The 26,099-nt window shown below is 38.8% G+C and overlaps 1 protein-coding gene across 3 annotated transcripts; it reads right to left on the reverse strand.

Annotated features, from left to right (window-relative positions):
* Positions 1 to 15,819: 15,819 nt before the first annotated feature.
* On the reverse strand, positions 15,820 to 24,745 carry MTX3 (metaxin 3). 3 transcript variants are annotated; one of them, XM_055342327.1, is made up of 9 exons: positions 24,649 to 24,745; positions 24,143 to 24,212; positions 23,697 to 23,773; positions 22,650 to 22,742; positions 21,978 to 22,160; positions 21,758 to 21,834; positions 21,128 to 21,285; positions 19,790 to 19,878; positions 15,820 to 16,510 (listed from the first exon to the last, which is right to left on the reverse strand). In XM_055342327.1, exons 1-9 carry the CDS (start codon positions 24,727 to 24,729, stop codon positions 16,400 to 16,402), a joined length of 939 nt encoding a protein of 312 aa, XP_055198302.1. In that variant the 5' UTR covers positions 24,730 to 24,745; the 3' UTR covers positions 15,820 to 16,399. The 3 variants fall into 3 exon arrangements, with proteins under 3 accessions (XP_055198302.1, XP_055198301.1, XP_055198300.1); XM_055342326.1 differs by lacking the exon at positions 19,790 to 19,878; XM_055342325.1 differs by lacking the exons at positions 19,790 to 19,878; positions 24,649 to 24,745 and having other exon boundaries at positions 24,143 to 24,631.
* Positions 24,746 to 26,099: the final 1,354 nt, after the last annotated feature.

Genomic DNA, 26,099 nt, shown 5'->3' on the forward strand with positions numbered 1-26,099 from the left:
CAGCACTTAACATGCTAAATTATGGTGGCAGGTTTACTCATCAGTTTTTTCCAATGAACTATCAATGCTTTCAGGGAGAGATGTGTCTTGTTCATTGTATCCCCAAGGATCAGTTCATTCCAGACACTCAATAAATATTTCAAGAATGAATGAATGTAGTCCTGCCTTAAAGCTCTGTTTCTCAGTTTCCTGATTCTAAATTCTGAGCAGAGGGGTAGCTTGGGCTAGTTTTTACCCCTGGTCCAGTGAGCTGAGTAAAGGGTATGAGGGTAGGGATGGAATCTCTTTGAAAGGAGTGTAGGAGTAAAGGGAATGGATAGCATGCTTACTAGAATGATACAGTGTCCTTCATTGAAACAATAAAAGTACATTTTATTTTAAAAATCATTCTTCACTAATTCATAAGGCCTCCTCCCACTAGCCCATTATAAAGAAGTAAAACTGTACTTTCATTATAACACATAAAATAAGAATAATATAATCACTTCTTATTCAATATTAGCCAGTCACTCACTTATCCACCCGTTCACAAATATTACTAACTGCCTACGGAGGGCTATGCTCTGTGTTGGTACCAGGTAGACAGTGAAAAATAAGTGCTTATTTTCACAGTGCTTACTTTTTTAAAAAAATATAGACACAAATGTATAATTATCAATTGTGAAATGTACTATAATAGAAAAGGGTGATTTGAGAAAGAATTATTGGTGGGATGTGATTCTAGTATGGAGGTCAAGGAAGGCTTCTCAGAAAAAAACAACATGTAATTTAAGACCTGGCTTCATGGGGAAGAATGACAGGGTGGCCAAGTGAGGCAAAGGGAGGGAGTAGAATTGGAGATCTCCAAGGAATTATTATGACAGTCTCTGCCAAAGTCTAGGGTGAAGGTACCTGTCACGGAAAGAAGTAGATGGATTCAGGATATTTTTGGAGATGAAACTTATTGTACTTCTGATAAACTGGGTGTAGGGGTGAATCAGAGGGAGGCACCAAGGATAACAGTTAGTGCAGAGGTTAAGCACACGGACTGTGAAGGCAGATCGTCTGAGTTTAAATCCCGATTCCACCATTACACCACTGTGTAACCTTGGGCAAATTACTTCACCTTTCTGTGCCTTGGTTTCCTCATCTACAAAGTGGATGACAAGAACACTAGCTACCTGACAGTTTTGTTAAAAGGATTAAACAGGGTACTATATATAAACATTCCAGACAATGTCTGGCATATTAGTAGGTTTTCTTACTAACAAAAAGGAGGTAAATTTCCAGGTCTCTGACCTCAGTGGTGGAGTAATTTAGGATACAATGAGTTAGGGAAAACTAGCAGAGGAAGAGATCTTGGCAGGGTGAAGATCAGAGTTCAGCTTTAGGTAAAATCTTGAGATTGGTGCAGACCCTTTGGGCATCTTTTGGATAGAAATCTGATCTCAGGGGATCCCTGGGTGGCGCAGCGGTTTAGCACCTAGAAAGAAAGAAATCTGATCTCAGAAGAAAGGCCTGGACCAGAGATGTCAATCTGTGAAACTTCAAAATATAGGCAGTATTTATAGACTGGGGAATGGAAAAGACAAACAAGGAAAAGTGTGTAAAGTGGGTGGGTAAAGTAAGTGAGTAAAGTGTAAAAACAGGGCCAAGGATTGAGCCACAAGAGTTCTCAAAGCCGAGTAGAAAAGAAACCAATAAATGATTTATGTTCAGTGCTGTTACACATGCGCTTTAGACTAGCGGAAATAGAAACATCTAGTGTAATCTGAATGTAATGAATACTGAAACAAAGGACTTCCCTTCCGTTTCTATTTTAATGGAGCCTGAAGATCTAATTCTCTGCTTAGTCTTGTTCAATTGATTTTGTGCCTTCTTCTATTCCTCATTGGAGCTTCCTCATCCAAAAACTGAAAAGAAAGTATGGGGATGGGATCAATTTGGAAGATTTCTCTGGTTTTGGTTGCTGGATCTTCAGTGGTGAGGACAGAGAGCGGGGCACAGCTGAACTTGAACCAGATGATTCAATGTCTTAGACGTTAAGAAGCTTAGGCTGGATAATGAGGAGGAGCCAATAAAAGGTGTTAAGCAAAAATGATGTGTGATTATTTTGCATTTTAGAAAGATCACTCTTGAACAATATGGAGAATAGTTTGGTAGGGAGCAAACCCAGAAGCCCAGAGACCCGTGGTGTATCTGCAGCAGTGACCCAGAACAGAGACGGCCATGGGGGAGCAGAACCACTCAGACTGGAGTGATGATCACAGGGAGGAATAGAGAGGAGTAGGTGCTTGGCTACATAGAGCAGGCAAGAGAAAAAATGACACCCAGGCTTCTGGGATGTTTTCAGACACATCTGTGCCTTTAAAACATTACATTTTTCCTAATATGTACTTATACTTCACAAAGCATTCTCGGTGCTTTCTATAGCAATAACCCTTTAATTTTCTACTATATTTTCCTCCTGTCCCCTGATGAATACACACGGTCATTAAGTAGCTCACATGGAAAATGAAGATGCAGATTTACTTCATTTGGGCTCAGTTCTCTGGGCTCCAGACCTAGGTAGAAGAAACAAATTCTATTACCTAAACCACAGAAGCTGAAAGCCTCCAAAGAAAATACTCCAGTGACTGACTTGGTTATCCATATTATCTGGCTTAACTAATACTTTATGTATTAAGACGCTAGACTTTATTTACAAAAGAAAATAATGTAACTCATCATTGTGAGAAAGAGCCCATGTTTCAAATAGCAATATTTTTGTTATCACAAGTCCTTTGACAAACTCTGTAAAAACCCCATTTGGATCTCTGTTAATGGGGAAGATTTCTTAATGACCTAGCTCAACACTGCCGGCTACATGCTGACTTGATTTGCAGCTATACATAAATATACATAAATAAATAGGTGGCTGCCTCCTTGATGGAACACACGGACCCAGGGGAAAGCGTTTTTACCTCTAGAGATCTTTCCCAGCCTTGTCACACTTTTTACAATGACCCTATTCATCATTGGCTTCTTCTCACTCTTCCCAGTACTTTTCCTCCTAGTCTCTCTTGATCCTACTCCCATTCACCACTTCACCCAAACTGCTCCTCAAGATCACCCATGCCCTCATTTTGCTAAATTCAGTGGTCAGGTCTTCTCAGTCCCCATTTTCTATGACCCATCAGCCATATTCACTGCAATGACTCCCTCTTCCTTTACACACACACATTTTTCATTTGGCTTCAAGGATGCCACATTCTTTGGATTTTCTTCTTGTTGCTTCCTTGCTGTTTCTCTCCATGATCTCATAGTGTTCAGAATGTTCCTGGGTTCTGTTCTTAGTCCTTTTCTCTAACTTAAACCTATGATGATTTCATTCAGTTATAAGGTTTTAAATAACATCTCTATCATCTTTATGATGCTTCAGTTTGTAGCTTCTGAACTCCAGACTTGTGCTTACTCAAAGTCTCCATTGGGTGTTTAATAGACATCACAAACTCGACATGTCAAAAGCAGAACTCCTAAACTCCCCTCAAAAGCTGTTCTACTCATAGCCTTCCCCATTCAGTTGATGGCAACTCAATCCATCCAGTGTTCATGCCAAATATCTTAAAGTTGCCCTTGACTTCTCTCTTCCTCTTACAACCCACATCTAATCAGCCAAGGAACTTTGTTGGTAGGACCCACAGATTAAATCCAGACTCCAATCTCTTCTTACTATTTCCATTGTTACCATCCTAATCCATCTGAGCCACTACCACCTCTTGGCTAGGTTACTATAACATACTCCCAACTTGTCTTCCTGCTTACACACTTGTCCATCTTCAGTACGATAGCTCAAATAATCCTTTTGAAAAATAATCAGTGACATCACTTCTTTACTCAAAATCTTGAAATGGCTCAGAGTAAAAGCCAAAAGCTTGCAAATGCCTACAAGCTCTTACATGGTCTGCTCCCACCCCATAGTTCCCTGACCTCAGCTCTTTTATTTTCCCGTTGTTTACTCTGCTCCAGAGACCCTGGCCTCTTTGCTGTTTCTCAGACACACTAGATAAGCCCTACCTTAGGACTGTTGCTCTACCTGTACCTTACATCTAAAATGCTTTCTGTCAGATATCTGGAAGGCGAACCCAACACTTCTTTCAAGTCTTTATTCAGATATCTTCACAATGAAGCCTACCCTGACATATTTAATACTGTCATGTGCCCCCAAGCCCAACACTCCTAGCTTCTTTGTCTTGCTTTACTTTTTTTCATTTTCCGTAGCACATGTCACTCTCTATTATATTACATAATCTGCTTATTCATTGAGTTCCTTGTTAATTGTCTCCTCTGCTAGAATGTAGGTAACACAAGGGCAGTGTTGCATTCACTGGTATATCATCAGTACCAAGAAGAGTGTCTGGAACAAAGGAGGTACTCAGTAAATACTTGTTGATTAAAAAAATGAGTATGTCCTGGACATCTTTCCTTTCCACCTCACACCTTCAACATATACTTTGCGCTGTGTTCCGGTCTTGTCCTCAGGATGTAGATGAATACATTGAAGGGTTATTAAGGTTTGTCTTCCCTGGAATATTTTGGTTCTCTTTCTCCTCATCTCCACGGGATCCTCACTGTGACCCAGTTCCTCAAGCCCTTGTAACTGAAAAAATGAGAAGTAGCAGCTCCATTAAAAAAAAAAAAAAAGGGTGGGGGGGGGAGATTCTTAAATTAAGCCAATATCATCAATAAATCTGTTTTGGTTTATTGACACCTAGAAGCAATATAAATAGTTCCTAGATTTTTACAAAAAGAGAGAAGGATAAGGAATAACAGGAGATCCAAGCAAAGGGCTGAGCTGAGAGCTATAAGTTAATAGAGTACTGGGAGAGAGATGCAGAGGGGCATGGACGATAGGAACAGACTACCTCATGGGGTAGCCACTGTGAGGCACACATCTTATTTTTGCCCAAGCTAGGCTCCTGTGCTAACTCACCAAAGATTTTGTGGTACCTCCATCATGCTGCTGGCAACTAGGATAGCCTGGAGAAAACTGCCAAGAATTCTCAGAAATACCCACTGAATAAGAAATGCCTGGGGTAGGAATCTCGATACTGACCTTTCCTACTAGAGCTTTTTTGGAGATTCCAGGCCACTTCCATAGTGCTCTCCAATACTGGTAACACTCTAACAATCATTGGGATCAACCAAGTTAGGCTGAGTTTTTGTTTAAGTACTGAGCTTTTGTGCATAATTAATCCTCAAAAACTCTTTTTCTCATGCAAGCACAGAATTGCTTAACCTTGGTCAAAAAGAAATCAACACATTCATGTTTTCATTTTCTTGGGGTACCCAGTAGTGGAATTACTGGATCACATGGTAATTCTATTTTTTTAATTTTTTGAGGAACTTCCATATTTTTTCCACAATTTTTTGAGAAATGCTAGTGGCTATACCAATTAGCATTTCCAAAGGAAACAAAAGCACTAATTTGAAGATACATGCTCCCCTATGTTTATTGCAGCAGTATTTACAATAGTCAAATTATGGAAACAACCCAAGTGCCCATCCAAAAATGAATGGATATAGAATATATAAATATATATAAACAAAATATTACTCAGCCATTGAAAAAAAAATGAGATCTTGCCTTTTGCAACATGGATAGACCTAGAGGGTATAATGCTAAGTGAACTAAGACAGAGAAAGACAAATACCATGTGATTTCACTCATGTGGAATTTAGGAAACAACACAAATGAATAAACAAAGAAAAAGAGAGACAAACCAAAAAACAGACTCATAAATTCAGAGAACAGCGGGTGATTGCCAGAGGGGTGGTGGGTGGGGGATGGGTGACACAGATAAAGGCGATGAAGAGTACACTTCCGGTGTGCATGAGCATGGGGTAACAGAATAGGAAGGGAGGGAAGGTGGGTGGGTATAAGGAAGGAGTCAACACAGAAAATACCAAATCATAGTTTAGGGCACATAATAGGCATTCAACAGCCATTGGTTCCTGCTGCCTACCTCCCTTGTTCTCCTCCAGTACCACCTCCCAACCTCCTTTGAGAGGACTATTTTCCATGTTTGTCTCTCTCACAGCGTATCAGTATTTCCTCTTATTTGGCCCCACATGTCAGATTGGCTTGCATTACTACAGCCTGAATCATTTGATTTCCTGTCTATGTTCCTAACCTTTCCAGCTCCTTTTGTATCATTTCTCTGTCATTCCTGCTGTTTACAATACCTCTCAATTTAAAGCCATCTGCAAATCTCATTAGCAAACCACTGACTCCTTCTCCTCCCCCCCCCCCCAGTCACAGGACATGTTGAATAAAACAGGACCTAACACCAATCTCTTCCTTCCATTTGAGGCACCACCACTCTGAGTTACTTTTACTTATAACCAGTCTAAAATATGATTACATTATTACTGCATTTACTCCTAGTCTAGGCGAATCTAGTATGTGAAAATTAGGATTAATCCTTTTTAAAATTCACTATTCACTGTATATAAAATTATTAATTCCTTTAGTCATCTTTCCTAGCCTACTTAAAATCTTTTTGCTTACAAGAAAAAAAAATCAGTCAACTTTTCAAGGCTACTTATGGCCTTGGATATAGGTATTTAGTGTCGTTTAGCCATGTCAGTCTACAAGGAATTGATTCTTAGTGGAGATTTAAGAATAAAATTTAAATTCTTCCATTTTAATAGTAAGCTTCTGAGGAACCCACCAGTTTTCTCACTGCTGATTCACTGGATCTTGGCTTCAACTTCTCTCACTCCTTTTCCTGATATACTCAAAATGTTTCAAATTCTATTCTTCCTTCCTCAAAAACTTTCTGAGCTCCTTCTATGCTCCAAGCACTGTGCTAAGATACAATAAAGAAAAGTCTCCATCCTCCAGGAGCTCTTAATCCAGGAAAGAACATGAAAGGAAATAATACTGTTGAGCAACTGCCATATTCTGGATGTGCAACGTGTTATCCCATTTAGACCACATGGAAACCCCATCTTACAGCTAAGAAAACAGGGCTTCTGAGAAGTTAAATAATTTGTCTTTTATGCAGAGGATGAATAGACTACTTCCAGGAGAAGTACAAATGGACTATGGACACATGGGGAAATACTCAACCTTACTAGTTACAAAGGAATACATACTAAGTAAATAAACAGGCTATTTTTTTTTTATCTCTCACGTGGTAAAAGCTGAGAGAATCATGCAGTAATGCAGGCTCCCCTACACAGGGCTGCATAGATGAAGCTTGCAGTCTTCCTGAGAAACAATTTGATAATATATAACAAGGACTACTAAAGAGGAATTTACCTTAATGTCCATTGCGATGGAATGAGACAAACAGTGCTACATCCATACAATGAAATTGCACATAGCCTTTAAAAATCATGTGGAATATGTAATGTACAAGATTTTCTAAATATTAAATGAGAAAGCATATTACAGAACAGTCCATGCTATGGGATTCCAAGATATTCAGGATTGTATATATGTGTGTATAGAAAACAGAAGACTGGAAAAACAGATATCAATTTGTTAACGGAGGCTATTCCTAAGAGGTGGGGGCTTTTTTGGGTAGCTTTTAAATTTCAATCGTTTTTGAAAAAATCAAACACATAAAACTGTTTATAGACTCAGATCCAGTTATTCCCCTGCATTGCAGTGCAGACTCAGAATCGAAAAACTTGCTCAACCTCACCAAGTGGTGTACTGTGTTAAGCTGGGCTTTTTATTTTTTTATTTTTTTTTATTTTTAATTTTTTATTGGAGTTCGAATTTGTAAGCTGGCCTTTCTAAAGCTAACATCCATTGTCTTCCTACATTCCATCCAGCTTCATCCCCAGAGCCCCTGGGATATCATATGTAGAGTTCCTTTCTCTTGGGTTCTCTTCCCTCCTAATTTCTACATCTACTATATCCCTTCACACCTTTTTCTAAACCTATTGACTAAACCTATTGACCTGTTTCAGCAGTAGTCACCCTGTGAATTGGCTGTTACAGGGAATACAAACACTGTACAATCATGGTCACTAAATGAAAAGTTTTCTCCTGGAGAAAACTGGGCCACATAATGGGAACAGAGGGTCTTCAGATAAGTCAGTTAGTATTGTGCATTTAACATAAAACTGAAATCTGGTCTTAATTGTGATTTTTAGACAATGCCATACTTGCTTCTATTACCAAAAGATTTCATTTTTTTCAAAACGTGAATTCTTAAAAGAACCACCTTTCCCAAAGTAGGATCTGAGGAACCCATCCTTCATTGTATTTATAAATGTTAAATTCTTCCTACTGTTTTCACTTGCTTACTCAAAAAATAAGATAAATAGAATAGCCTCTGTCTCACTTGGAAAAATACAACTTTTGGAGGCTCAAGTTGGCAGCGTTTGAAATTAGAAATGTCTTTGATGATGCGCAGCTGTCTCCATGTCTTCATCATAGATGTCTCATGCATTCCAGGAGGCTGACTAATGTACCTGGAGAAATGAAGCCTGGTTTCTCATTCTTCCTCCCAAAGCTCTTGTTGGACCAAGAAGGGACTAATTTTTCCCTGCTCTACACCTAGGAACTTAATTACAATTTGCCTTTGCTTTAAGACAAATCCTCCTATTCCTCAGCAGCACTTTCCTTCTTGTTGGCATATATGCTCATCTCAATCATATTTAGCCACACTCAGTGATCTTCCTGGTTCCCCTTTATCTCACTCAGTGTTTCTCCCGTGGAGATTCACTTAAAACATGATCCCAATATGGCAAAACGTTAAAGTTTCCTACCAGTAGCTGCTATTCGTGGCAAAGGAAAAAGAGAGCAGGGTTTATGTCATAGCCTATCATCCACTGAAGAGCATCATGCCGAATGGTCATCCAGGAGTTTTTGAGCACCTGAAACCACCCCAGACCAAAGTCAAACCTCTGAGCTGAGCAATTAGGAAGCAAAATTTCTGGAGTTCTTTGCTGTGTGGTTCTCAGCTTTATAACTCCAAATAGTTGTCTTTCCTCAGAAGAATTCCATTAGTCCACAGTAGCGACTCTTCTTTCCTGCTCTCTTAGAGAAAGCAGGTGATTGTTACTAACCACCACAATCTACCCAGGAACCTTTCACCTAGAACCTAAAGTTCATATGCAGTTAAGATGTGTGTTCTTTGGGGATAGAAGTATCAACAGTGATGTGGCCAGCTTGTCACGTGAGAGAAACACATACCTGATAGCTCTATGTGGAAGATCAATGCATTTTACTAGATGTAAGTTAGACTCAGTTAAAAAAAAAATTGATTCAAAAAAAAAAATTGATTCTACTAACAAAGACACTTACCCCCTCAAGGAAGCTGTCCTTACTTGACTAAAGTTCTTTTTTTTTTGTTTGTTTGTTTTTTTTACTAAAGTTCTAAAAGGATTCTCTTATGCCCATATATCCTACCCCATTTTTAAAAGGGGGGGGGAGCAGCAAAAAAAACATTAATATCTTCCCCCTCAAACACATCCCAGCCCCTCACTAAAACTGCATTTTTCAGTGTATGTCTTCCATTCAATGTTCAATGAAACATCACTGGACTGTCTAGGTGGGCAAGAGGGAAAATTTAAAAGAAACTTATAGGGCCAAAGGGATGATGAGTTAACTGTAGCCCTGAAAAACTGTGTGAGCTGTCTGAGTCACTGGCATAACAGAGGCTGAGGGAGAAGGCCTCTAACCTGCCTCAGCATGCGGTAAAAAGAGCACAGGTGATCTTAACACATCACAGAAAGAATAAACATTTTATAAAGAACAGCCTCCTATTGAGTTCAGGCCCAGCACTGAATGACCATTTTCACCGCTCAAAAATTCTTCCCAATGAAAATATTTATCTCAAGGAATAAATAACGTCAAATTAGAAACTAATAAACATTCAGGCAATTTGAAATTTTATTGTGAAAATAGCTATTTTGACATTATATCCAGTTTCTCACTTATCAGAATAAATTCTTTACAACATTGATCATCATTATCACTTCTGGGTATTTATATATAGTCTCTGAGTAAAATATATTCACACTAGGCATGTTAGAATATTTAAATTATGACCAACATTGCTTAAAGATGTTTACTTTACAATAAACTATAGTATTTGTAACACTAGTACAGATATTTAAAATATTTACCAAAGATAGGTTTGGTAGAACAAAACCAATACGTGTACACATAGATTTTTGAATCTTCTTTGCTGTCAATCTTCTAGAAAGCTACAGTTACATTACAAACACCTCAAATTTCCATTTCAAGATGAATAGAAAAATGGAAACATATTATTTCTTATTATACAAAATAAAACATCGAGTCAGAAGAGGAATAAAGCTCATCTTTATGCATTTAACATAAAAGCCTGGGTATAGCCTTCCTTCTCCAAGAAACACACACAGGACTGCAAGAGAAGTAGCCAACAGCCCAAAGAACAAGTGACCAGAACAACTGTCTTTATGGTGCATGACTTGCCGAGGACTGATTCAAACTCTAGTCATTTTTCTTGATTTCCAAGAATCTGGGATACATAGAGTAAATGATTAAAAGGCATTTCTCTGAATTTGCACAAGGAAAACTAAAGAATCAGAATAAAGATCCAACTGCTTTTCTTGTGGCTAGATATTATACAACTCAAAAACCAAAGGCAAGCTTTCTATCAAATATATATCCAAAGTGCAAAGTTCCAAATACACAACCGTACACAATGTAGAGAAGAAACAAAGAGCACCTTTATGCCTGAATAGTGATCCGGTTTTATACTTTGAAATGAAATCAAATATACTTAATCCTCTGAAATTTGGAGAGCTAGTGATGTTTAAATTTTCTAGGATATAGTAACCGTCAGAATTTAGTGAAAACTGTACACCCTCATCCTAGAAAATGTACACACGAACATACAATCCTTGTTTAGAACATGTCTTCAGTACTAGAATAGAACTTGAAAATATTAAATTTCTTTTGCTTTGTCACTAAAGCAACTGTAAACTTTCTACAGCACTGTGTATACATATACACATATGTATGTATATTTATATATGTATAAAATAAGCAGCTTGTATGTGACTCTAATGCTATTGATTTCATCACCTTTTTGGCACTTTTAAAGCACAGCCAAAAATGATTTGGAAAATTATTCTAGAATTCCAAGTTGGTTCCCTCTGCCTCGTAGATGCCTAAGGACTGCTTAGTTCTCTGGAGCCACCAGGTCATATTCCTGTAGAGCTGTTCCAAGCCAACTGGGATTCTAGGGAAATGGGACTGCCTGGCCAGGGGCCTCACAGGGGCCTAAATAACCAATTTGTTTTAACCCACAGCCACCTCTCTCAACTGCACGGTCCAAGGGAACCCTAACCTATCTTCCCATTTTTTAGCACCAGTCATTAGAGAGGCACCTAACAACAGGAAACCTTTGCAATTAGCACAAACAAGCAAAAACATTCCACGGCAGCATTTCCCTAAGTATTTGTCTCAGAATACAAATCCCAGAAGATACCTACTTTAAAAAAACAAAATAAAAAATACAACAAAAACAAAACAAAAAAACCATATACAATAAATCAGGGAAATAGTGTATACAATACAGTCCCTTCTCAGAGACTGAAACCACACAAAGGTTCAGAAAAGCCTAGAGTAACTAAACGTTGTCTAACCAAGCATTCCCCAAGCTTATTTGGCCACAGAACCCTCTATTCACATAATAATATAAGCTGCCAAAACACACCTTCTTCTCCAAGGAACTAAAAGATGGTTTAAAAAAAAAATCTGACAGTATAATTTCAAATTAATAATAATCAGGATACAAAAAGACTTGTTCTCCTGTAATTTTTTTTTTTTAAGGAATCTACTTTGTTTTGCTAGAATATGCTTCTATCACAACACTCCCCTCTCTACAAATGTCCAGCTCGAAGTTACTCTTCCTTATATCATTATTCAAGAATGTTAACTCTCATCAGTAACCACTGGCCTCTCATCTGGAACAAATAATTTCTGTATGCTTTTTGATTCTGAGAATACCTCTCCACCTCAATCACAGTGGTTTTAACTTGAGGGCTGGTAACCTGGGCTCCTAGCCAATATAACCTCCCAACAGGATTTTGGGCTCTTCCTAGCAAACACTAACTACATCCCAACAGGGGCTAAAATATTTTGCAAGCCCTTAAAAAAACCCAAAACCTCATCTTTACTCTCTGCGAAAATGTGCATTCTGAAGATCTAATGACACTTCTGTTAAACCTTTGAGGGTAACAGGATTATAAACCTTTAGTTCATGTAATTAACAACAAATTTCTTAATAATCTATTTAAAAACTACAAAAACATTGAAAAGCAAATGTAAATTCCACAAAGCTGAACAAGAAAGAAAGGCAAGAGATAATTCTTAATGCCAACAACATATACAAAAGACCATAACCAAAATTATAGGGCAGCCCTGGTGGCGCAGCGGTTTAGCGCCGCCTGCAGCCTAGGGTGTGATCCTGGAGACCTGGGATCGAGTCCCACATCGGGCTTCCTATATGGAGCCTGCTTCTCCCACTGCCTGTGTCTCTGCCCCTCCTTCTCTGTCTCTATGAATAAATAAAATCTTAAAAAAAAAATCTTAAAAAAAATAACCCAAATTATACTTAGTGGCTCTGCTCAGGATTTCAATTATATAAATAACCAAACCAAGACAAAGTCAATTACTAAATCCCTATGAGCTTAGAACAAAAAACACATGCTGCACTTTCTTCTTTAACACATAATCCTAGTGTATATCTCGTCACATTGTGTAATTAGAGCACAGCGAAGTGAAGAACTACCACCACATGAAGACACAGAAGAATTTTTTTCAACATATTTTATCCTAAAAAGTAAACCCAGGTACCATAGGAAGAAGATTCTATTACAAATACAAAATCATATAATATTTTACCAGAAAAAGTTTTAGGTTGTTGTTTTTTCTTTTCTGATAAGGCAACACAGATCTTTAGATAATCATTCGTTACAAACCTGAGGTGTTTCTTTCTTTAAACTTAAGAGGGAAATAAATTATATTTAATTTATATTATGTTTTTGTCTGGAACTGAATACTAATTACTATGTTTGCACTATTAAACATATAGTTTAAAACCGTTTTATTTTGAAATAATTATAGACTCACAAGAAGTTGCAAAAATAGTACACAGACTATGTATCCATCCCTCAGCTTCTTGTCTTTAAGTATTTATGTTTTGGTTTTAAAGGGTTAACATTTTTGATAGTTTATAGAAAACCCAAAAAATCTAATAGGTCTGGTGAATGTATATTCTTGGAAGAGGCCCCACGAAAACATACCGCTGACTTCAAATACCACTTTTATCACATGAAGGCACCTTAAAAAATTGCTTTTCTGAGATTCTATCACTGTTACCAATTTCTGTCTCTTTTGATGTCTAGTTTTTTTCCATTTTTGTACACTTCTGAAAGTTGTACCTTAGCTGTGATTGAAATAAGCTTCCTTATTCCTTCATGTTAATATATCTAGCAATGTTAAATGAATAGGAATTACAAATGGGAATCGAGATGCTTTGGATTATTAAAATCTTGAATTCTCTAGTGCCCCCCCCGCCAAATAATACAAACATACCTAAGTTGAAATTTCTCAGTGCTGACCTTTGCAGGGGGAAAAAAAAAATACTGTGAAGGGATGACTATCCTCGGTGCTCTTTAGTGTCTTCAGTAAATAAAAAAAAAAAAGAGGCCAGCCTTATGCATAAGTGATGGTAGTCTGTTGATGGAGGATCTTTACCTTATGGGAATTATCTGATTGATTTTCTAATCCTATACTACCAACAAATATAAACACAAATATAGTCCCTTTGGTCATATTCCACCATCACGTCCTAAAGACAGTAGCTCCCAGGATTTTTGTTTAACACTGTGGACCATTTATCTCAGCAAACTCACACTTATCCAAAGCATATCCTCATAGACTGATCACAAGCTCTCTGCCCAATCTGGAAAGTTGTTCCTTTCTAAAAGCTTCCTATACTACCTATATGTATGGCTGATCCCTGGAGTGGTTTATGCTCAGTTATAGCTTCCTGGTATCTTGTTGGCTTATCCAAAAATGCTCAACTAAGTAGCCCAACATATAAATTCTCACTTATCTAAATCATATTTTGCATCTTAAGAAAGGTAGTCTGGAAACATCCTAGCCTATGTAGTGCAAGGCTAGAGGCAATTCAAAGCAGGAATGACCAAAAGAAAATAAATCATAGTTACAGTTGTCTTTTCTACTAAAAAATGACAAATACTTGTTATTCTAAAATGCTATCTTTTGATTAAACTTTCAACACGTGAAACATTACAGTATGCTTATTGGCTGAATGCTGTGTCATAAGAACACAATCTCCACATTCTTATAGAACTTTAAACACATTTTTTTTAGCATGGATATTAGTAGTTTCATTGACAGAAAACTTTACATAAGCTAGTATTTGTGCCCATGGAGAACCTTGGGAGTTAAACTTACTGTTTGATTTTAGAATCTGTTAGGGTTGGTATAGTTCTTTCTCCCTATTTTTAATTTTTCCCAAGCTAATTTTAATTATCCTGTTTTATGACTGTGACAATTTTAAGCCACTTCAAGTGCTTCCTGGAAGGCTTACTATAAATCATAATTGAAAATGACCAATCCTAACTAAAGCATAAACAGATGCCTGATTAATGTGTTAACCACCCTTCTCCAATATATATCAATCTAGAGAACGATAAAGTTCTATGGTCATGATTTTCAATATGGAATATTCACAGGGATTTTGGATTGCTGGAATCTAGTAGAAAATTAATACAAAATATACAAACCCGTTGCAGAAGTAATGTGAAACTCATTAGCTACTTTCCCTAAATGCATCCAAACAGATGAACAAGATTTTGAAGACTACCTTGTTTCTCATTTAATAAAGACTTTCAAGAAGAAATCTTTACAATGACTTAAAGACTCCTGTATACACAGCTACCTAAATACAGAACAAATTGGGAGGATTTAGGTCAAACACAGCTGAGCTCCACTTAGCTCAAATTAGGTGAGTCTCTTGACTACAAAGCTGTTTTCTTAACATGGGGGTTTCTGCACGACATGGTAAGATTTGCTGAGCACCATAGTAATCTTTTGAGACACTAATCAAAAACATGATTCTATATTTAAAAAACCCCAGAAGTGGTTTCAGGACAACAGAAGCACCCCAGCCACTAAAATAAGTGAAATTCTGTTATAAGCAAAATCACCTGCATAGCAAATCCTTTAACAGTTCAGCAACAGAGAGAAAATATGCTTTAAAAACTACTGCTATTTCTGAATATTCCATTAGAGCCTTCAACTGTAGTTAAACTATATGGAAAAAGATAAGTTGCCATAAAAGCTTCTGACTACATGACAGGCTCCTCAGGAAAGAACCCTGGTCTGAACACTGGTCCAAGCATGGTGAACTCAGACCGAGCACACAGTAGGTAATTCCATTACTCTAACCAAGAAGTGACTGACAACTGGGCAAACTTCAGTAAGACTTCACAGCCTGGCGTAATAATGATGACCAACACACTCAATTCTCCTGAAATTAATCCAAGAAAGAGAGGACTAGAGTTAAAAATGGACTATAAATATATAGGTCTAAAGCTGCCATTGGTCCAATAAACTAAAGAGTCCCTGCTAACCTTATAACGAACACATGTGCAAATACAAATGTTACACAGAAGTGCATATAGTCAGATAAGTATTATATGTGACCACCTTTGAAATATATATATCTCAGATATATATATATATATATATATATATATACCATAGGATAGTACCATATATATATATATATATATATATATATATATATATGGTACTAATCACCCAAAAGATTACACTTCTGAGAGCATAATTAAAAAGCACATTCCCCATTGCTTTTTAAATACAGGCTTTTCTACTGAAGTAAACAGAATATGAGAATATTACATTTTTCCTAATGTCTAAAATAGGCATCAAATTTCTAAACAGAAGAAAAAAGCCTCAAACAGCCACATATTAGACATTCAAACTGTTCTATGAAAACTAAATAAATTAATTGGAATAAATAGGAGTGCACATTCAGAACAGAATCGTAGCTTTTGGTCAGCAGCGTGAACTAAAGGCAAAAATCTGCCAAGATTAAGGCAGGGTTTTTGTTTTTTTTTTTAAATGTACAGTACAGTATGTTTTCTTTTTTCCCCAAGTTCATTTAGTATTCACTTTGATGTTATCTAAAGTGCATTGCCAAGCTAAAATACAAGCTTCCTAATTAAGAGAAACTAGATGTCATAGAAAGTTTCTTTTTAGAGCCTTCTGTATACCTACTAGTGGTATTTTCTTTTTGCTCTCACACATGTAGTGTAAGATATTACAGCAACAATCAAGGACTGTGGACACAAAGCATGATGACTGTCACGGTGATAGTCGTTGTAAGGAATTACTTTCTTCTTCTGCTGGAGTCAATTTAAGTGTCGGCAGTTTCCGAGGAGGAAGCTGAGGGCTTTGGCGAAGATTGTCATCCATCTGTGGAAAGTACAAAAGGTAATCTGACTGATGGCTGTGGCACTGCTTATGTGGACTGTGGTCTCCCCATCCAAACTATAGCCTAGAAGAGTACAGAACCATAGGGTTCCAGGACTGCTTGAGAACCTTTTCCTTACAATCTCTCAGGAACTCAAGATGTGGTACCTCAAATACCACCTAACTCAATATATGTATAAAAGCAATACTGCTCTTCTTTGATGCCATCATAAATTATAACAACTCCATAAAATGAATATTCTATTGAACCCAACCATGTCATAACTTAAGAGGTCTTCCAATAATAAGTGAAAAAGCAATACTTCAGACACACTGAGCTTCCCAGTTTACAAATTATGTTCATATCCAATATCTCCCTTGATCTTCCCAACACAACTGTGAAGAAAAAAATGGAAGATATCATTCCCTACTTTACATATTAGCAAAACGAAGCTCAGAAAGGTTAAGAAATTTGCATTAGGTTGCAAAGCTAGTATCATGAATTGAAATTAGAGCCCAAGTCTTCTTATTCCAATACTATTGTTCTTTCAACTATACCTCAGTGTCTCAGTGAAAAAGACCTGTACTCCCCTCAAAAAAACCAGCTCTTTCAGGTTGCAAGTATTTAGACCATGGGAAGCCAGGAGAAGAGATATACTAAAGGATAAATTGGTTAGACCCAATCCAGAGATACTACAACAACCGCATCAGTTCTAAGTCTGCTCTAGAGAAACAAATTACTATAGAGCATATTGAGAAAATGTCCACGAGTTTCAGACTTGCCCTTAGCAGGACATCAGCATCCCTGGAAACACTAGGAGTGGGATTATTTAGAACTGAGTCAGACCTTAGAAAGCTACCTTTAAGCAGGGGCCCCAAAATAGAGTGAAAGTTCAAGGCCTAGCGTTGAGCTCATTATCAGCTCAACTTCAGAAGACTGGAAAGCAGCTTCCACCAAAGATCCCAAACCTGACAGCAGACAGCATCTGATTACCCACTTGATAAGCAGGCTTTTCTAGTGTTATGAGCATGTGCAGAGCAAAACTCTCCCTTATCTTCTCCAGATGCTCTTATAAAGCACAGAAGAAATGTCTCAGCAGAGGTACATGGAACTTACAGGAAAGCAAAGGGAATAAAAAATTAACTTAATTTTCCAATGGAAAAAAGGTATTCCCAGTGAACTACTTGAATAGTGTTGTCATGTTTTTTTTCTTGCAAGAACTAAGTTCCTCCAACATTACTCTTTTTTTAAGCTCTAGATCTTCTGTCCAAATGGTTAACTATAGTAGCCGATAGGACTTGTTGCTCTAACGTCTTATAGCTAACAACACTGAACCATACTGAAGAGCAGATATGAAACAGGGGTGGGAAGGAGCACCTGACAGAGTTAGGAAACTTTCATATATTGATGATGATATAAGAATGAAGTGTACAAAGTGGTGACAGGGCCTCTTAGGTTCCCTTTCTGCACCAGTAGGTATTTCCTGGCTCCCTTTACATGTCTGTCATGAATTTGCCACATGTAGAAAATGAAAATTCTATTGCATGGCCTTCATCTAGCAGTTAAGTGTCTAACACAATATGTATTATCTTCTACTACACACATTTAATACTCAATATAGGGGATCCCTGGGTGGCTCAGAGGTTTAGCACCCGCCTTCGGCCCGGGGCGTGATCCTGGAGACCCAGGATCAAGTCCCACCTTGGGCTCCCTGCATGGAGCCTGCTTCTCCCTCTGCCTGTGTCTCTGCCTCTCTCTCTCTCTCTGTGTGTGTGTGTCTCATGAATAAATAAAATCTAAAAAACAAAACCAAAAACAAAAAAACACAATATATTTCCTCTCGTGGGACTGACTGAGGTGGGCTAAAAAGACACACTTTGGGGCTCAGCCAGCCCACATCAACTTTAGTACTGGTCTTTTACAGTTTTATGCTCAGCCGTACTCACTTCTCACGTTCTAACGACACATGAAATACTATACAAGAAAGAGAATGGCCATTCCAGAGAGTGGCAAAGGTTTCCTGGCTAGTAGTGCTACTAGTACTGGATACAGAATCTCATATATTTCATTCATTTGCAGCTAACTGCAAAGCCTACGCTGGAATCCAATTTCCAGGGTTCAAATTCCCTCTCTGCTGCTAGCCAGCTGAATGACCTTGGGGAGGTGACATACACTACTCTCGAAGCTTTAGTATCCTCATCTGTAAAATAGGGCTGATAGAGTAGCTGCAGTATGTAGACCTGCTGTGAGGATTCAACGAGACAAATCATAAAGCTCATACAACACACTGCTGGTTACTCAGACCTCAGAAACTGCGAGCTAGTGTTATTAGGCCACTTTGCCTCATTGGTTAGTGAAAAAGTGAAGTATCATTCAAAGGTATAAGAAAAAAAAAAAACAAGTTTATCAGACACTTGGGGGAAAAATGTGTAACTCTCTTGTATTTTTCCAATTAGACTCACTTTTGAAATTTCCATTACTGGCCGTCTCCCCTACCCACTTCTTCAATATCCCTCTCTCTTACCAAATGAACAACCCTAAAGTGGCAAAATATCCACAATGATGAAAAACTGTAGGCAACATTTAGAGAAGGAACAGAAGGAGGAAAAAAATAAAAGTTTACGTAGAAGAAAGAAAAAGACACCACAAGTGCCATTAATAAGAAAGGACAAAAAAAAAAAAAAAGGACAAGCAAAGGTGCTTACGATCTCAAGAAACATTAACCTTCAGAGACAGAAACAGAAAAGCAAAGAGTGTTTTTTTGTTTTTTTTTTTTTTTTAGGCCAGGCTCTTGGGTCTCTTACTTCAAAAAATACTAATTATGTGGTAAAAGTAAACCCAATACCATTATCAAAGCAATCAGGCCTTGCCTGATCCCAGCCTGGGTGCCTCAGTTGGTTAAGCATCTGCCTTTGGCCCGGGTCATGATCCTGGAGTCCCTATATGGAGCCACGCATCAGGCTCCCTGCTCAGCGGGGAGTCTGCTTCTCCCTCTCCCTCTGCCCTTCCCACTGCTTCTCTCTCTCTCTCTCTCTCTCTCTCTCAAAATTAATAAATAAAATCTTTTAAAAAAGAGAAAGTAATCAGGCCACTACTGGCTTCAAAACACTATACTATGTACAACTGCAGTAAATGTATATTTGAGCAGATTTATGAAAAAATAAACTCAGACTAAGAGGGTAAAAAAAAAAAAACTAAGAGGGTAAAGTTAAAGCTATGATATTAATTTTAGAAAGGAAAATACTAAACTACTAGAAAAAAATGATTGAAATAAACTTGACCTTTTCAATCAAGTTGGATTCCTTATTTACAAGTTGTGTGAGTTTCTGCAGATTTGCGTCTACCATTTCTTGTCCAGCAGGAGAGATGCCTAAGAAGCCAGGACAGAAATCAGAGAGACAGAAAATTTTGAAAGTCTTTAAAGCTATTCAGACTGAAAGAACCCTCCCAAGTAGGCCGCCCTCCAAAAACAAATAAAATTAAGCAAAGAGAAAAACCATTCTGGGTTCAAAGGCAAAGTTAAGAGGGATAGTAATGCTCCAAAACCAAACCCTAAACAAAAGGATTAAATTTGTCTATTCAGTAGAAGTAGAAGCCAAGTGTTATGCAGCTAGCCAAAGTAATTAGTAAAAGAGCACGGCAGTTCTCATTTCCTTCTCGAATCTGAGTTGTACCTTTTCCCCACCCATACCAAATAGGCCTTTAGTCATAACTGATTGGGATAGCTTTCTAAGGCAGCGACTCCCAAACAGCTATCAACCAGGCACCCACAGTATTTGGAGGGACTCAAAAAATACATATTCCTGGGCTCTATCCCTATGAGATTCTAATTCAGTAAATCTGGCATAGGACCCAGGAGTCCATATTTGTCCTCTAGCCACGTTTGCTAATCACTACTCCAGAGTAACAAGGTTGGAAGTTAGTTTCATGACTCTCAAATTGCTAACCCCTACCTCTATATAAAACACATCACCCACAATGAAAAATAAACTGTCCCTAAGCCAGTTATCCTTGTGACTGTTTTTCTTAAAAGGACAATTTCTGCCAATTCTCCCAATACAAATTTTGTATCCCAATCACTTAAGCACAAGGCCCCACACTCCCAAGGAATCACGTCCTAAGTGACAGGTACCCTCTATTTACAATACCTCCAGTCTGATGCAATCAGTTTTCAAGTAGTGGAATCATGAGAGTGTACCTCACCCAAATCAGTCTGCTGATTTCTGTTCACGCAGGAAAATGCTAGAAGCAACATTTAAAATAACTGCCCATTTGCATTAGGATAAATGCTACCTTTCAACAGGTACTCAATAAATACCGATGGTTAACTTTAGAAGAAAATGATCCACTTCAAAGGGGCAATATTTAAAGAACAAGAGGCAAGAAATGTATAAAATCTTGAAGAACAGACAAAAGGTAAGTATCTATTTCTCTGTTTAACATGGAACTAACACACGGGAATAAATTGGAAAAACGCAACTTTTTCAAGTGCTATAATTCAACATTTAAAGACAATATACAAGCTTCTTCAATAAGTCATGAATTATGCTTATACATCCTGATGAGAATATGCAGATATTCTATGCAAACACAGATTAGCTGAAGAGAAGCCACCTTACCTCCAACACTAAGCCTAAAATAAGTGTTTAGGATGTCGTCACAAAAACGGCACAGGTTGGACAGCTGTTTCAAATGTTCTTGTAACTGAACTTTAGGAAAGCGTACTTTATAAAGAGGTGCAAGGAAACCAAACACATAGGCATCCAAGGTAGATGGCCTAAAAATAAATTAAGGATTTTCTTAAAACACAAAGAAAATATTAACTTAAAAATATTTTTTCTCATACATTTGGCAATTCTGGACTATATAATACAGCCTTTTAAAAGATTTACTACACGTTTTAGCTTATGAAAATGATGCAATGAGGGCTTTATTGATTAGTTTTTAAGATAACTAATTTATTTGAAGAAACGTTATAAATTAAAGATTCATTTTTACTCACAATTGTTACACAGAGGTAGGAAACAGGGTGGGAATAGCCTTAAGATATTTTAAATTCACATATATAGCATACTGAGTCACTACCTGATTAGCATGCACAGAAAAAGTTCACTATAGTAATCTATTAAATCTTTTAAGTAAAAAACTCATAAAGGGGGGTGGGGGACAAGAGGACTTACTTTAAATAACTGCTCATGGATTATATGCATACAAAAACATCAAAATGGTTTTTAAGGGCATGCACTCACGAATCTCCAAAGAAAAACTGAGATGTTCCCAATCTGTTTGATAGAAGATTTAGGCACTCCTTGGCATCTCTGTATATCTAATAAGGATGAAATGACAACTCAAAAGTAGGAAGGATACTCTAGAACTCCTGTTAGACAGGCATTTAGGTACGTTCATCTCTGTTGTCTCTCTTGTCCCTCCTCCGGAGGCCCCTTGCTTTGAAAGTAATCCCAACCATACCTGAGCTTCCACTTCTCGGAGGTGGTAGAGGGGAGGCTCTCCTCTGGTCAGGATAATTCTATTCAGTGCTCCCTTAGACATCCTTCCAGGCAGGATCAAACTCAAGGGAAAAGGAATTCGTGAAGCAAACCATGGCTTTGTCACAGTAAAGTAATTGTCACTCTCAACCCAGAATGTGTGAAGCTGCAAAGCAAACAAAACAACTACAAACCAAGAAACAAACAAACCCACCACCACTATAAGCATGTTCTTTTATTTCAAGAAGTCATCCAGTGTGAAAGTTTTTTCTAAAGTGGCTTCATACAACTTTCCCAATTAGAATGACTCAAGAACAAAACAAGATTTTAAACACATGGATTTGCTGATTGCTATATCCCAGGCACCCAGACAAGGCCTGGCACATATGCACTCAATAATTACTTGCTGAATGAATGAATGATAGTTATACACGGGAACAAACAACTCCATCCTCCAAAAATAATTTTTATTTCCAAAATGCATTCATTGTTTCATGTCTTAGTTGAATGACTAATAGAATCCAGTTTCACAGTAACAAAAACGAATCAAGGTTAATACATAAATGCAATTTCCGCTCTTGAACCTTTTTCATTACGTTGCTTCTATATAGAACTAGGTGTATTTTTAGTAGGTCACTACAATACCAATACTCACCACTGCAGGAAGAAGCTTCTCTTCGAGGAGAGCAATATAAGCCAGTGTATCTGCCCCCTGCTTTGCTGAGAGTTCATAATCAGCATTATATTTCTATTAAAAAATATAAAACCAAAAAACAAGATTCTTATTCTTCCTCAAAAACGGAAAAATGACATTAAAAGGCAGAACAATAAATACAAACTCAGTGACAAATGCTGCTTAATGCAAATACAGTTCTTAGCACAACTTCACACACAAAGGTCAGTAAGTATTACACTTTGGTTAACTGCTATAATTCAGTGATTATGACCTAGTTTAGTTTATTGCATGGCATAAAGTACAAAATTAATAAACACAAGCTATTATTTTTAACAATAAGCAAGAAGTTCTAGTTTGCGTTTCTTCCCATGGAAAAAGAAAAAAAAAAAACCTTCCAATTTAGAAAAATTCTAAAATTTGCTGACATAGGATTTATTTTTTTAAGAAAGTATTAACAAAACCCATAACTTTGGTATTTATAAAAGTCTTTACATGTTTAAATATTATGGATACATCATACAAATCTTTACATGCTCATGCAATTTAAATACATTACTTAATGAAATATCTGATTGCAACTCTCCCTTTGAGAGTTCTTTAAAAATAAAATAGCTGCTAGTTGGTGGAACTCAGATGGCATATGTAGCAGAAGGTGCACAGCAGCTTTGTGACTAAATTGACAATCACATCAATGAGTGAATAGTGAAGATGGCTTCATTGAATCCGCATGTCTCGATTCCAATAAAACCCAAAAAAGTACACGAAAATATAAATTGAGTATACCTCATTATAGGACTTTCAAATCATAATATAACTCATGATTCAGAGCAATAATTCTCAAGTCTATTTTTATATGCAACCCGAGGTATCTCCAATTATCTACTGAGTTGGTAAAAAAAAAAAAAAAAAAAAAAAAAGAATTAAAGAAAAAAAAAACCCAAACTTTAGAATATTTGGGTTTTGTTTTGTTTTTTTTTTTTTTTTTTAAGTAACATGCAAGGAACATGTTAAAAAGGAACCACCCACCTGTTTCCTTAAAAAGTTTAATATTTTTGCAGGCTGAGAAACAATGTGGTCTTCAGTCGTCAAAATTGGAACATCCCCTATAAATCAAAAAGTTTACATACAAGGAAATGTTTCTATTTCCTCCGAAGAGATTCTGATCCCCTAGAAAACTGTATCAGTTGCACACTTGGAGGGGGGAAGAATGAGCAAGCTCATCCTAGTTTTTTTTTGCAATTTCACAGAGCAGCTCTGGAGAACACTGGCATTTCTCCTAATTCCCATTGATCGGGCCTGTAAAGTATTACCCCGAATGGGCGAACCATAAGCAACACACAGCCAGGGCCGTGGTAAGAAGAAATGAAAAGCCCAAGGTACTGCACTGCACGGCCACGTGCCTCCTGGCTCCAAGGGCGGGGGCGGGGGGTCATTTAACAGAGCCCAAGGTGTATGAAATGTTCACACTGTACCTCTCGAACCTCTCCAGGTGTTATCTACGACACTGACTTTCAAGGGTGCGCCAGAAAATTTGGCGTAAGCCTGAAACAAAGTTTGCAATAGAACATTTAGACTGAGCGCGCGGTGCCAACGTGCAGAGTCCACGGCCGAGAGGCCGGACCCGCGGGCTGGGGCCCTCCACAGGTCCTGCCGAGGACGCGCGCCCGCCACGCAGCCTTCGGGCACCTGGCCCCCCAGAGGTCTGGGGGTGGGGGTGCAGAGCGCGCGCGCACCGCCCCGAGAGCTGTGCATGGCCGAGGAGACTCGGGGCCAAGCGGGGAAGCTCGGGCTCTCCCGCCGGGCGTCGGCGGGCTCACAGGCCAGGCTGGGGCTCCACGGGAAGGAGCCCCCAGAGCGCGGCGAGAGGTGCCCCGGCCGGGCTCGGCCCTGCAGCGCCGCAGGGGACCGCCGCCCGGCCGGCCTCGCGCCTCGGGCCCCGCCCCTCCTTCCTGCGCCCTGGCCCGCCGGGAGGCCTCACCATCACCACCAGGGACTCGCTGTGCACCGATGGGAGCCCCCAGCCACCTCCCCAGCAACTGAGCTCCAAGGGGGCCGCCATCTTGCCGGGGCCGACCTTTGCGCCACCGGAAGCACTTAGCGGCTCAATTTCCGGCACGTTGAACCACGGGGCGGGGCGAGGGCGGGGCGAGCGCGGGGCGAGCACCCTTGCGCCGCGGAGGGGCCGAGGTTAGGGGCCCGCTTGGGACCGGCTGGGCCCAGTGCTTACGAGCCCCGGCCCTTGAGCTGGACCCGCCGGGCAGTCCTCAGGTGTTTTAGTGGATGCCCGACGTGCCCCAGAACCTCCGAGCATCACTGCCTGGGGCTTGATTTGCAAAATCCCGTTTGCAAATTTGCAAAACCCGTTTGCAGAATACCCCAGATCGTCGTGTTTAAAATCATGACAAAGAGGGAGATGAGTTGCCTTACGAGGACCCAGAATTGCCTGAATGTCCTGGGGCCATTGTCTCGAAATTCTTAACTTTCAAACAAGGGGCCTTCCATTTTCATTTTCTTTCTAAATTTTGTTTATTCATGAGACACACAGAAAGAGGCAGAGACACAGGCAGAGGGAGAAGCAGGCTCCATGCAGGGAGCTCGATGTGGGACTTGATCCCAGGACCTAGGGATCACGATCTGAGCCAAAGGCAGATGCTCAAGGCTGAGCCACCAGGTGCCCCCATTTCATTTTCTGCTGGGTTCTGCAGATCATATAGCCAAGCTGAATCTGTGGGCAAGAACGAAATGGGGTTTTTTTGAACATCACACTGACAGTTTCTCAGAGAAACTGTTGAGGAGGAAAAACAGGCCTTCAGAATGCCACGATCCCATTGTGCTTACAGGATGCTGGAACTAGGACTTGGGTGCTGGGTCCTTCCTCTACAAGGTGCAGCAGTCTTTCTGGGACAGACTCCCAGTCATTTCTCTGAGTTCTTTCCTTTCCTTTAAGGGGTAGTTGGACCCCTTAAACAACAGTAGGCGCGAAAGAAACCTCCTCTGCAAATTTTCATAAAATTACAATTCAACAAATACTTGCTAGGCACTCCCTAGGTAAATTATAGCATCCATACGCTAAAGTCTTTTTTTTTTTTCATGTTTCAAAGGCAAGAGTTCTCAGAAATGGGAAGGATAAAGTATATCAAAGGTAGGAATGTGTTAATAATACTTTATAAATGGGAAATTAATATATGTACCATTGAAACCAAATGTTAAGACCTTCATTGAGCAGCTACTGTATCCAAAACACTGTAAGGCTCTGAGAGGACAGAGATAAGTAAGACATGAACTCTATGCTCCGGAGTTTAGAAGTCAGATTATCCTGAATAAAGTTAGAGGTGCAAATAAAATATTATGGAAGCACAAACCAGGAATGATGCATCCTGTCCAGGAGCAGTGGAAGCTCTCTGTTCAGTCTTCAATGTAAAGAAAGTA

Source organism: Nyctereutes procyonoides, unplaced genomic scaffold, assembly GCF_905146905.1.
Source record: "Nyctereutes procyonoides isolate TBG_1078 unplaced genomic scaffold, NYPRO_anot_genome, whole genome shotgun sequence".
Lineage (NCBI taxonomy): Eukaryota > Metazoa > Chordata > Mammalia > Carnivora > Canidae > Nyctereutes > Nyctereutes procyonoides.